This window comes from Alosa pseudoharengus, unplaced genomic scaffold (assembly GCF_046254945.1).
Source record: "Alosa pseudoharengus isolate Yale_2024_CS ecotype anadromous, Long Island Sound unplaced genomic scaffold, YU_APseudo_1.1 YU_APseudo_1.1_scf_11, whole genome shotgun sequence".
Classification (NCBI taxonomy): Eukaryota; Metazoa; Chordata; class Actinopteri; order Clupeiformes; family Clupeidae; genus Alosa; species Alosa pseudoharengus.
Window position 1 is genome coordinate 2099452 of NW_027468576.1, and position 13512 is coordinate 2112963.

A 13512-nucleotide genomic window follows, 5' to 3' on the forward strand; every position below is an offset into this window, starting at 1 on the left:
ACATACCTGTAGGATTGCTTCAAAGATACTGTTGATCATCACATATTCAAGAATAGTGTTCTGACTGATGTTATCAGTCACCTGGAGAAAACAAAACATATTACCTCAAATCTAAATACTAAAACTTTTGTCACTGACCAAATACACACAAAACCTGAAATGTTTACTCCACTGAAGGTTTTTCTGATATTTTTTATTGTTGGCATAACAAGTAAAAAGTGTGAAGCAGAGGGGACCAGGAAGAAGCTGTGCGTGGAGTAGGACAGCAGGGTGGAACAGGAAAGCAGAGAGATGAGGGGGGCAGGAGAACAGTGTATCTGGAAGAAATGTTGGACTGTGCAAAATAAAATTGAATCTGTTCCTCAAAAAATGTGACCCAAGATTTTTCAGAACTAGTACTTTCGGTTACACTTTACTTGACAGTATCTCTATATGAGTGACATGACACTGTCATGAACGTGTCATATACAAGTCATAAAACTTTATGACCTAATGCTTGTGTCATTAAGTGTCATTCGGTTTTTGTCATAACAAGTTAGGGTTAGGATTAGGGTTAGGTTTATGATTATAGGGTTAGAGGTTAGGATAAGGGTTAGAGTTCATGTGTCATGACAGTGTCATGTCACTCTTATGTCATTACTGTCAAGTAAAGTGTTACCATACTTTCTTTCAAAGTACAGCAACAACTGAACTAACAGTCACCAATATGACAGACAAAATGTAGGTAAAGAAATACATGGTGATCCGTTCAGTATTATAAGCCTACAAATGGATTGTTGGTGAATTGCAGAGCTACACAAGCACACAAGCACATAAATATTCAACAGGGGTAGGCCAAATGTTTAGAGAATGTCATAAGCTCTGTATAGATGTAATGCAGAACTATTCACACAAGGCTAGTAGGCTGTGTAGATTCAAAGCAAACCCACACATTGCAAAAGGTTTATGTGATTGATATTTGATTTGATATTTGTACTGCAATTATTATTCTTGCACTGGTAAACAAATTGCACTGTTGGCAATCACTATTTGCACTACTTCTATTAACATAAATGGTATCACACCAGATCATTGCACTGGCACATACTCCATAACGGTAACAGTTATTTCTATTCTGTGATTCTGCAATTACATCCTGGTCAACTCAAAGCCTGATAATTAAAGACAACTAAACTAAAGGCCATATTCTCCCACCCACACACTGAAACATGACATGGAATGGATAAATGGATTTTACCTTGTTCTTTGATATCACACAGAAGGTATGCAACTTAAGTCTGTTGCAATGCCCATTTTCAACCCTATAATTAGGTTGGGGAATAAAATAGCCCCTTTTAGTAGATATCTAGCACCCCCCAATGGTTATCTGGCACCCATATGAATAATTACATGAGCTTTATGCTAATTGGTTGCCTTGCAGCCAAAGACTATTCACAATACGTTCCAGAAACTTCTTCCTGAATCTCCAACTCGAAGTGGTATTGAAACGTGTAGAAGGTGAGATGGTTTGTGTCACAGTCTATATTTGCGTCACAGTCTGTATTTTCTATTGTATGTCATCTGTAAGTCAAAACTGCGTGCATGTATGAAAAATGCAAAACAACGTTTTTAATACGAGTACTATCAACCTTGATTTTTGCTATGTCTGTGCCATTTGGTGATCCTTTACATTATACCGTGTTTTCGGGACTACAAGTTGCACTTTTTTTCATAGTTTGGCTGGTCCTGTGACTTATAGTCAGGTGTAACTTATCAAAATATATATAATTTAACATGTTTTTAAATGTTAGTCAGTATGAATTGACATGAACCCTACATTACCACTTGTGGAATGAGATCGGGAGCTTGGTGAACTTGCGACAGGTCAGACATTTTTTCGTACTTCAGCCCAAAAGTTAAGAGGGGGTGTCACCGGTTATGTAAATACCGTATTTTCCGGACTATAAGTCGCACTTTTTTTCATAGTTTGGCTGGTCCTGCGACTTATAGTCAGGTGCGACTTATGCTGCTTTCGAGATGTCATGTAAATCCGCCGCCCGAGTTGCTCTGACGCGTAAACGTGACGTAATTGCCACTTATAGTGTTCCAAATGCGTCTATGGGCATTTGCTACAGGACGAGTTGGAAAGAACATGGACGCCACCAGTGCAGCAGCTGCCATGCTAATGCTGGACGTTTTCCTAGAACATGAGAACAAGCTCATAGCTCATCTAAACAAGCTCCTGGAGCTCCAGAAAGAGGCGACAGAAGTAGAAAATAGAATACGAAAACGGTACGTTCACATTTCAGTATGTTTGGTCGTGTACAGACTTGTTTGCATCGTTATAAAAATGCATTTTTAACTCGAAGGCTAGCAACTAGCTACCAGTGTGCTAAAAACAATAGCGACGTGACTGTTGTCTGTTAGTGTTGATCTGCATCTAGTATTCTATGCAATGCATATCTTCTAACATCTTTAGAAGAAAATGCATTTTAGCAGCTGGATGTGAAGAACACCGTCTTGGATGTCCAAAAGAGGAAGATGAAAACGACTAAGAAAGCAAAGTTTTGGCAAAACCAAAGACAAAGTTAAATATATGCTTCTATCAACATTTTGTTGGTTGTATTACGCATATGACGTGTCTTGCTGACACTATTCCTGTGTTTTGTAATAAAAGTGTTAAACCTTACATTTTATGGTTCTTTATTTATAAATCAGTATAATGAGGGGGACATGGAAAGGCTTGTGTCGCACAGTAATCACATTGTAGAACCATATAAAGCCATTCCAATGAATGTGTATGAAAATGTCACATTCCAGACTCAAAATGGGCCATTTGCACCTGTTATTTTTAAAAGGCATAAGCACTTAAGTCTGTGTGTGCATCAGAAAAGGTCACATTCCAGACTCAATGGGCCATACAGTGGCAGTGTCATGTCACTCTTATGTACCATTATGAAATCCTTCCAGCTTCATCACACCTACTTACAATTAATGTTTCTGTAATTATAGACCAGTCTATTTAATGGGGGGAAATGGAAAGTTCACATTGCAGACTCAATGGGCCATACAGTGGCATTGTCATGGCACTCTTATGTAGATACATACCATTATGAAATCCTTGGCCACAACTTTGCACTGACATGGTTCACACTATCTGCGGGTGTGATGGCTCATATGATTTATGGGTGTGATAACAATGCAAGGTATCCTTTGCATGACTGCAGTGAGGTGCCTTTGTAACTAAACATACTTGGGTGACATAAACACTCAGGCTTGGATAAGTTACACAATATGTGTTTATTTTGAATTAAAAAGTTACAACAATAACAAAAGTGCAAAATAAGATTACAACACAAAAGGTTAATTTAAGTTAAAAAAAATAGTACCAAATGTATCAAATGTTACAAAAAAAGTAAATAGTCAAAAATTCTTCACAAATCTTTCCGCCTCACTGCTTCTCCACCATCCTGCTGAACAACTGGATGAGGGCACTTCTATCTTCCCTCATCGCCCTCATCTCAGTCCTCATCTCCGCCAGGGTCTGTTCATGGCTCTGTGCAAGCCTCTGTGCAGCAGTCAGCAGAATCAGACCTCTCGAGGTAGGCCAAGAGGCCATCCTCGAGCCTCTGCCGCTTCGGCGCCCTCGGGGTGCCAGAGGGTCTGGTGGGGACGCGAGCTGGAGTGCGCCTGGCTGAGGGTGAAGCTGGAGATGGAGAAGAGGAGCTGGTGGACTGCACTGGAGAGGGAGCTCTGCCAGAGGGTGTGGTGGGGTCACGAACTGGTGTTCGCCTGGCTGATGGTGAAGCTGGAGAAGAGGATGGTGAAGATGGAGAAGAGGAGCTGGTGGACTGCACTGGAGAGGGAGCCGATGAGGGATTCGAGTGTGGTGCGCTGGACCGCCTCAGAGCCTCAGGAAAATAAACACAATACATGTTACAGATATTGTATACTTATAGGAATACTATTGTATTTTGGGACATACTATAGAAGTACTATAAAACTACTATGGTGGCTTTAGGATATTATAGAGGTATTACAGAACATAACAAACTGAGCTGTAGTGTAATCACAGAGTAGTCATATAGTACTTCTATAGTAGGCCCTATGCCTGTCCATTGTCTACTAAACCACTAGTAGCAACACACATTATAATGTTTTTCTACAGAAACACGAACATTTCAAGTAATTCCATTGTTGCAAGTCTTACATTTCAGTACTATTTTGCCATTTTCGCCTATTTCATTTTTCAACAAGTGCAGTCGCGTTTTTCTCGAGCCACCAGGGGCAGTGGCAGGCTAGTTGTTGTTATTGTTAGCAACGTAGCCTTTTAGCAAACCAGTTCGAAAACAAAACGTTACATTGTATTGCACGCACAGCAAAACCGTGTAATGCATACATTGGTGACCGGACTGAAGCAGCAATGTAAATAGGTGTGTACGAGCATTTAAAATCGACATTAAAACGACCAACGTAGTACACATACAAAGACAATACATATCAACTTACCATGAAATGTGGGCGCAGCCATCTTTGTTTATCTCTGTTGTGCGAGTCGTACGTTCTTCCTGGTTCAGCTCGGAGTACTCTGAGGAGCCCGAGTCGGACGACTGATATTACGACCTAAAGGGGGCGTGTCTTCCCAAAATGCCGCAAGAAAGCTGGGTAATTTACACTTTCCAACCCGGGCGGCGGATTTACGAGACAAATAAAAAGCAGCATTATATATGAAAAAATTATATAATTGAACATGTTTTTAAATGTTAATTTATATTAACTGACATGAACCCTACATGAAACATTATTGTCTACAGCCTTGAGAGAGCGCTCTCAAATGCACAAGTCGTGAAACACACGTGCATACTTAAATCTTCAAATTACTGCCGGGATTCTATTTATAGCTGGGCCTCAGATTCGGACAAATAAAAGCCAGTATAATTTTGTTTCAATTTAACTCATAAAATAGCTCTTCTTAATAATTTATATTGTTGGTTTGTTTAATATTGTTGCCAACGAAGTCATTGTCCTACACCATGAGTCGCACGCAGCCCCAGGTTAACCTACATGTAAACACAATTGTTGCTGCCAGGCATCAGCCTACGAATTTTATAAAAAATTAAATCATGCATAATTAAAAAAATAACTAAATTTAGGCTATCTTAGACCTCTTTGGCTATACGGAATAAGGTTTCCCTTGCAGCACAGCACACGTTCCATGAATGAATGAATGAATGAAAGCAGATGCCTTATCTCGCAATAAGCGGATGGACATCCCGACACTCTTTCATGAAACTTAATAGTGACCCAATGCCATTGATAGCCTACCGGTATGCTGCTCCAAACGAAAAGTATAGGCCTATGTCTCACAGTAAAACGCAAGAAATGAAGGCCTATAGCTGACTCGAATAGGCTACAAGCCATGGTCCAAATAAAGGTGCTGTGCTTTGCCCAGCCATAAATTCAGGATTCACAATAGTCTGTCCCCTAAACATTCCTCACCCGTTATCTGGACATGCATGAAAACATTTGAAAACAAAACTCGGTAACACTTTATTTTAATTTTACAAAGTTTTGTAAAAGCACTCAGTATTACAATGTAACAACTATATGTAGGTACCCACAAATACATAATGCAAGTACAATGATAGTACCTGATAGTACATGTTGTTACACAGGTTGTACCACTGTACTTAATTAGGTAGGTACACTGTAATAGCGACACATTAAAATAAAGTGTTACCCAAAACTCACTGCCATGTAATATTTGATCGCGGTTTTGCTACTAATTATCTTTCACGTGAATACGCATAGAAAGTGAAAGTAGGCCTACTATGCGCTCCGTGTCTGTAGCTGTCTGTTCACGTCCGCAATCGATTATAACGTTCCTCAAATGGAGAACACATCCATGTTCTCTCGCGTTATATTATAGGCTGTCATGCTTCTGTGTTTGCGGTTCCTGATCGCTAATCGTTTGTTTTCCTTTCCTGTCGATAGCGGTTGATGTAGAAGCACGTAATAGGCTATAATAATTTGACTTTAGCGGTGACAAATCCTGCTGAGAGAGAGAGAGAGCAAAGAGAGAGAGGCACCCCCAAAGTGGTCCTGCGCGCGCGTGTGTGTCTCTGCACGGGGTTCAATTGAAGTCAGAGTTGGTCCGCTTTCAGGCCGCTCCATTATTAGATTAATGTCAGACAGCGCTGTAAAATGTGTGGGAATTTCTCGCATTATGATGGCTAGCGTTGCGGGACTTTTATTAGTATGCTCAATACTTAGTAATAATTTATGCGCAATCCCGCGCTGAAATTTAGGCCCTGGTTTTAAATGGGCATCTTTTTTTCTCTCGCTCTCTCGGCGAGCATTTGTTCTGCTGCCAGCTTGTGCCAATACGCTATATCGTCCAAAATGCTTGATTGCATTGCATTCTCCACATTTTTAGCTAAAATTTCATGTATCACATCAGCATTTTTGTTCAGTGAATCTTTTGTAAATTGCGTCGGGCACTTGTCAGCAGCCTTCGGCTTGCCTCTTGCCATTCACTCCTTCGTCTTCAAGATTCCCTGTAGAATTCTGAATATTTTTGGCCTCAATGTGTTCAGTTACATAGTCTGTCTGTTCTTAGTCTTGGATTTTGTGAAATAAATTTCTAAATATCACCTGCTTGCTGCAGCTTCGGTCTGCACGTCCTTTTAAAACCGCATATTTTTCTCTATCGTGAGCATTTAATCTGCTGCCAGCTTGTGACTCCACATCGCCCAAAATGCTTGATTGCATTGCATTCTCCACATTTTTAGCAAAATTTTCATGCATCATATCAGCATTTTTGCTCAGTGAATCTTTTGTAAATTGCTTTACAATTACCGTCGGGCCTATAGGCCTATCGCCTGGCTTGCTTCAGTCACGTCTAAAACTGCATCTTTTTCTCTCTTGTGAGCATTTAATCTGCTGCCAGCCTGTGACTCCACATTGCCCAAAATGCTTGATTGCATTGTATTCTCCACATTTTAGATACATTTTGGTGTACCACATGGTATTTTCTTTCAGTGAATCTTTTGCTTTGCAATGACCTTCCTGCCCTCCTCTTGGCTGCCTTCACTCCTTCGTCTTCATTAACATTAATCTTTTTGGCCTCAATAATCCAGTTACATAGTCTCTGTTTTTGGTTTTGGATTTTGTGAAATACATTTCTAAATAAATGCGACTTATAGTCCGGTGCGACTTATATATGTTTTTTTCCTGTTCATGACGCATTTTTGGACTAATGCGACTTATACTCAGGAGCGACTTATAGTCCGGAAAATACGGTACACAAGTTCTGCGCAGTTTCAGTCAGAGATTAGGGCTTGCTCTATGCCTAAAACACACGTGCGTACCATAAATCTCAAATTATGGCCGGGATTCTATTTACAGCCTAGCCTCAAATTCGGACAAATAAATGCCGGCCCCCAAATAGCCTACAAGCCGGGGTAATAATTGCCTACATTGTTTCGATTTAACTTAAATAAAAGAGCTCTTCTTAATATTGTATATTGTTGGTTGGTTTAATACTGTTGCCAATGAAAAGTCGTTGTCCTACACTGGGTCTCCAACATGTCGCTCTCAAGCTACCAGTTGCTTGCCGCCCCTTCTGAGCTTGTCAGAGGCTGAAGCAGTACTAGCCTACATTTAAACACAACTGTTGCCGCGAGGCATTCCAGCCAACAAATTTAATAAAAAAGTAAATCATGCATAATTTAAAAAAAACTGAATTTAGGCTACCGTAGGCCTACGCAATAAGGTTTCTATTACAGCACAGCGGTAGCCTGGCACCGCTTTGTCACTTTGGATAAAAGCATCTGCTAAGTGAATAAATATAAATAATGGTAATATAAATTTATTATCAATACTACAGTGCTTAGAACCTGCTGAGCCAAAATTGTACTTACGGTCACCAGACACAGAAGCAACTTCAAGCACAAGCTTTTCAAGCTCTCAGAACCGTCTCCACAAAGCAGACTGTCTAATCTCTCCATCAGGTCCTGCAAACAACACAAGTGTGCTTAGACATGACTATTATTTAGGTACATTTAAGATGTCTGAAAGGACTTTACTAAATTAATGAACAGTTAATGAACATCTGACAAAAGTTGTGAAATTTGGCACACTGATTGGGATCTGTGACATTGATTCATTTTGCAGAGTTTCATGTCTGCACCACAGGCACTCTATCTTCACCAATGGTTCAAAGTAGGGCTGGACGATATGGCTGAAAACTGTATCACGATATAAGTATTTCATATCAGTCGATATCGATTATTATTGATTTTTAAAAAAAATCTATTTCAGATGAGGACCAAAAGAGGGAAAAAGTTCAATTTAAACACTTTTATTGCATTGCATGTAAATGCAATGGACTATTATCGCTGTTCTTCTTAATTACAGTGCATGAAAATGCACTGTACTGTTCTTCCTAGGCTTCTTATTCTTCTTCTTCTAACGCAATTAATGCAGCTTCAACCGCTTAACGTAGAAACTTCATTCAAACTATGTTACGTAGGTCTTACTTAGGACATGGGTGCTTTGCATTTTTCAGCTTTGTAACTTTTATACTTTTTAAACTATTAATTAAAAACTGTTCAAAATTTCCCCATAGACTTAACATGGGCTGATGACATCACAATAGAGCCGTTAAGCAATTAGAATCCTATGGCAGGTGTTCGGGCCAGCTGCATCAACTGCCAGTCTCAGGCTTTAAGCATACAAACTGGCCCTATTAAGACTACACATCCTGTTCAACTGCTTCCTCTGCCAAAAACTGTTTCAAAATAAAAGTCCTCACTACAATATTTCACTGTTAAACAATTTAACCCTTTAAACTACTGAACTTTTATCTGTTCAGCCATTGTAACTGTTACTTGTCATCAACTATGACTCCTACCCACTGTAGCTAGTTAGCTAAGATAGCTAAGTAACTTGGTTAGCATAGTTAGCATGCTAGCATGTTAGCATGCTAGTTAGCATGCTAGTTAGCATTTTTAGCAAAACTGTTAAAAACGATTAGCTAAGTTAGCTAAGTCACATGGTTAGCATAGTTAGCATGCTAACATGTTAGCATGCTAGTTAGCATTTTTTGCAAAACTGCTAAAAATGATTAGCTAAGTTAGCTAAGTCATATGGTTAGCATAGTTAGCATGCTAGCATGTTAGCATGCTAGTTAGCATTTTTTAGCAAAACTGCTAAAAATGATTAGCTAAGTTAGCTAAGTCACATGGTTAGCATGTTAGCATGCTAGCATGTTAGCATGCTAGTTAGCATTACTGTTAAAAATGATAAGCGAAGTTAGCTAAGTCACATGGTTAACATAATTAGCATGTTAGCATGTTAATTAGCATAGTTATCATAACTAATAAAAATTATTAGCTAGGTTAGCTAAGTCATATGGTTAGCATAGTTAACATTTTAATATTGTTAGCATGCTAGTTAGCATAGTTACTTGGTTACCATTATTATCTTTAACATAGTTAGCATAACTACTAGCAAACATTGGAGCCATTCCAACTGTTAGTTATCGTCAACTATCTGCCTAAATAATTTAACCATTTCAATTATCAACCTATTTAACTGTTCAGTCATTCCAACTATAGTAAACCTTATCTACCAAGCAAATAATTTAACCATATGAACTCATCATATTTTTGCATTTTCATGCACTGTATTTCCTTCAGGAAATGCTTTTCTAGTTATTATTCTTCTTCTAACGCACTTAATGCAGCTTCAACCATTTAACGTAGAAACTTCATTCAAACTATGTTACATAGGTCTTACTTAGGACATGTGGGCTTTGTATTTTTCATCTTTGTAACTTATATACTTTTTAAACTATTAATTAAAAACGAATCAAAATTTCCCCATTGACTTAACATTGGGCCTTTATGACATCACAGCAATTAGAATCTTCTGCCAGATGGCCAGGCCAGGTGGCCAACTGTCAGTTTCTCAGGCTTTAAGCATACAGTCTCATTCTAAAAGACTACACACCCTATTCAACTGCTTCCTCTGCCAAAAACTGTTTCAAAATAAAAGTCCTCACTACAATATTTCACTGTTAAACAATTTAACCCTTTAAACTACTGAACTTTTTAACTGTTCAGCCATTGTAACTGTTACTTGTCATCAACTATGACTCCTACCCACTGTAGCTAGTTAGCATGGTTAACATAGTTAGCATATTAGCATGCTAACATGTTAGCATGCTAGTTAGCATTTTTAGCAAAACTGCTAAAAATGATTAGCTAAGTTAGCTAAGTCACATGGTTAGCATAGTTAGAATGCTAGCATGTTTGCATGCTAGTTAGCATTTTTTGCAAAACTGCTAAAAATGATTAGCTAAGTTAGCTATGTCACATGGTTAGCATAGTTAGCATGCTAGCATGTTAGCATGCTAGTTAGCATTTTTAGCAAAACTGCTAAAAATGATCAGCTAAGTTAGCTAAGTAACATGGTTAGCATAGTTAGCATGCTAATACGTTAGCATGCTAGTTAGCATTTTTAGCAAAACTGTTAAAAATGATTAGCTAAGTTAGCTAAGTAACATGGTTAGCATAGTTAGCATGCTAGCATGTTAACATGCTAGTTAGCATTTTTAGCAAAACTGCTAAAAATGATTAGCTAAGTTAGCTAAGTCACATGGTTAGCATAGTTAGCATGCTAGCATGTTAACATGCTAGTTAGCATTTTTAGCAAAACTGCTAAAAATGATTAGCTAAGTTAGCTAAGTCACATGGTTAGCATAGTTAGCATGCTAACACGTTAGCATGCTAGTTAGCATTTTTAGCAAAACTATTAAAAATGATTAGCTAAGTTAAGTAAGTTAACTAAGTTAAGTAAAAATGATTAGCTAAGTAACATGGTTAACATAGTTAGCATGTTTTAGCATAACTACTAAAAATGAAAACATTAGCTAAGTTAACTAAGTTAAGTATTATCCACCTATTTAACCGTTCTATCATTCCAACTATATTAAACCTTATCTACTAAGCAAATCATTTAACCATATAAACTATCCACCTATTTAACTGTTCAGTCACTCCAACTATATTAAACCTCATCTACCTAGCAACCAATATAGTTTGTTTTTACTCTGTATGATATTTTACATCATATTTTTTGCATTTTCATGCACTGTATTTCCTTCAGGAAATGCTTTTCTAGTTACAGTGCATGAAAATGCACTGTACTGTTCTTCCTAGGCATTTTATTACAGTGCATGAAAATGCACTGTACTGTTATTCCAAGGCATTTTATTATAGTGCATGAAAATGCACTATACTGTTCTTCCAAGGCTTCTTATTCTTCTTCTTCTAACGCATTTAATGCAGCTTCAACCGTTTAACGTAGAAACTTCATTCAAACTTTGTTACGTAGGTCTTACTTAGGACAAGAGTGCTATGTATTTTTCATCTTTGTAACTTTTATACTTTTTAAACTATTAATTAAAAACTAATCAAAATTTCCCCATTGACTTAACATTATGATTATGACATCACAATACGGCCGTTAAGCAATTAAAATCCTATGGCAGGTGTTCGGGCCAGCTGCATCAACTGCCAGTCTCAGGCTTTAAGCATACAAACTGGCCCTATTAAGACTACACATCCTGTTCAACTGCTTCCTCTGCCAAAAACTGTTTCAAAATAAAAGACCTCACTACAATATTTCACTATTAAACAATTTAACCCTTTAAACTACTGAACTTTTTAACTGTTCAGCCATTGTAACTGTTACTTGCCATCAACTATGACTCCTACCCACTGTAGCTAGTTAGCTAAGTTAGCTAAGTAACTTGGTTAGCATAGTTAGCATGCTAACATGTTAGCATGCTAGTTAGCATTTTTAGCAAAACTGCTAAAAATGATTAGCTAAGTTAGCTAAGTCACATGGTTAGCATAGTTAGCATGCTAGCATGTTAGCATGCTAGTTAGCATTTTTAGCAAAACTGCTAAAAATGATTAGCTAAGTTAGCTAAGTCACATGGTTAGCATAGTTAGCATGCTAGCATGCTAGTTAGCATTTTTTGCAAAACTGCTAAAAATGATTAGCTAAGTCACATGGTTAGCATAGTTAGCATGCTAACATGTTAGCATGCTAGTTAGCATAGTTAGCAAAACTGCTAAAAATGATTAGCTAGATTAGCTAAGTCACATGGTTAATATAGTTAGCATGTTAGCATTGCTAACTACTAAAAATGCATTAGCTAAGTTAACTAAGTTAAGTATTGTCCACCTATTTAACCGTTCAATCATTCCAACTATATTAAACCTTATCTTCCAAGCAAATCATTTAACCATATAAACTATCCACCTATTTAACTGTTCAGTCACTCCAACTATATTAAACCTCATCTACCTAGCAACCAATATAGTTTGTTTTTACTCTGTATGATATTTTACATCATATTTTTTGCATTTTCATGCACTGTATTTCCTTCAGGAAATGCTTTTCTAGTATTATTGTTATTCTTCTTCCGACCAAATTTGACGTTCAAAGGCTCTAAAACCACTGAACCGTTCAACGTCATTCAACCACTCCTACAAAGGTCTTGAAACTGAGATTTGTTCTATGTTTTTTCACATTTGTGAACTTTATACTTTTTTAGATATTTATGATAAAAGAGCAAGAAAAAAAGTTGTATGAAATGATGGGTCACAAATAGCTAAACTAACGTTATAACGTTAGGTCACGTTAACGTTAGTGAAATAGTTAACGTTCGCACCTTGCTACGTTGATGTTATTTAAGGAAACCCACTGTTAATCAACGCAAATATGTCGTCAACTTTACAGTGACCGGTTAGCTGTAGGTTTCGATAGCTAACAACAATCAAACGTAACGCACTAACATTTGGTATTAGGCTAACCAGCAGCGTTTTAACTATAACCAGAGCCCGTCTGTCTTCTCTGCTAGAACGTTAACGTAGCCTACTAATGGCTCTGGTTCTATTCAACATCAGGTCACTTTCCACAGGTTTATAGAATCAAGCACCTAGAATAGATTATGAATGCAGACTACTTGGTGCTTCATTAGGCTATACTGTGTGAAGGGACCTGATGAAACCCATCATGTGTTTCATTCATGGCACGTTACTCATTGTTGATGGTCATAACGTTATAGCTTCTACCGTTCACATTTAGTTAAAGCTAACAAATAGCCTATGTTACTGTTTTTATTTTACCAAATTTGTAACGTTGTACACCGCTTGATTGTGTATCAAATAGGCCATGACTACGTTTTCATTCTATGCTCCTGATTCTTACGTAGCCTAAGTAAACACTATCACGGTATGCTATCATAGTTCGTCTATTGATGGGTTTCATCAGGTCCCTTTCCACAGGTGTATACAATCAAGCACCTAGATTATGAATGCATTTGGTGCTTGATTATACTCCTGTGGAAAGGGACCTTATGAAAGCCATGAATAGGCTACTGTTAGGACAATTGCAGACATTCCTTGTATTGTTTTGGCATAACTGTTAAACTTGTTTGCTTTTGTCTTTTAGGTT

The 13512-nt window shown here is 37.8% G+C and overlaps 1 protein-coding gene across 2 annotated transcripts in view; it reads right to left on the reverse strand.

Moving 5' to 3' along the window:
* Positions 1–13512, reverse strand: part of armh3 (armadillo like helical domain containing 3) — a 160378-nt gene that overhangs the window by 127429 nt on the left and 19437 nt on the right. For both annotated transcript variants that reach the window (XM_076277747.1, XM_076277746.1), the window contains exons 6-7: positions 7902–7994; positions 7–81 (exon numbers count right to left, since the gene is read on the reverse strand). In XM_076277747.1, coding sequence (XP_076133862.1) covers positions 7–81; positions 7902–7994 — 168 coding nt within the window. The remainder of the gene's footprint in view (positions 1–6; positions 82–7901; positions 7995–13512) is intronic.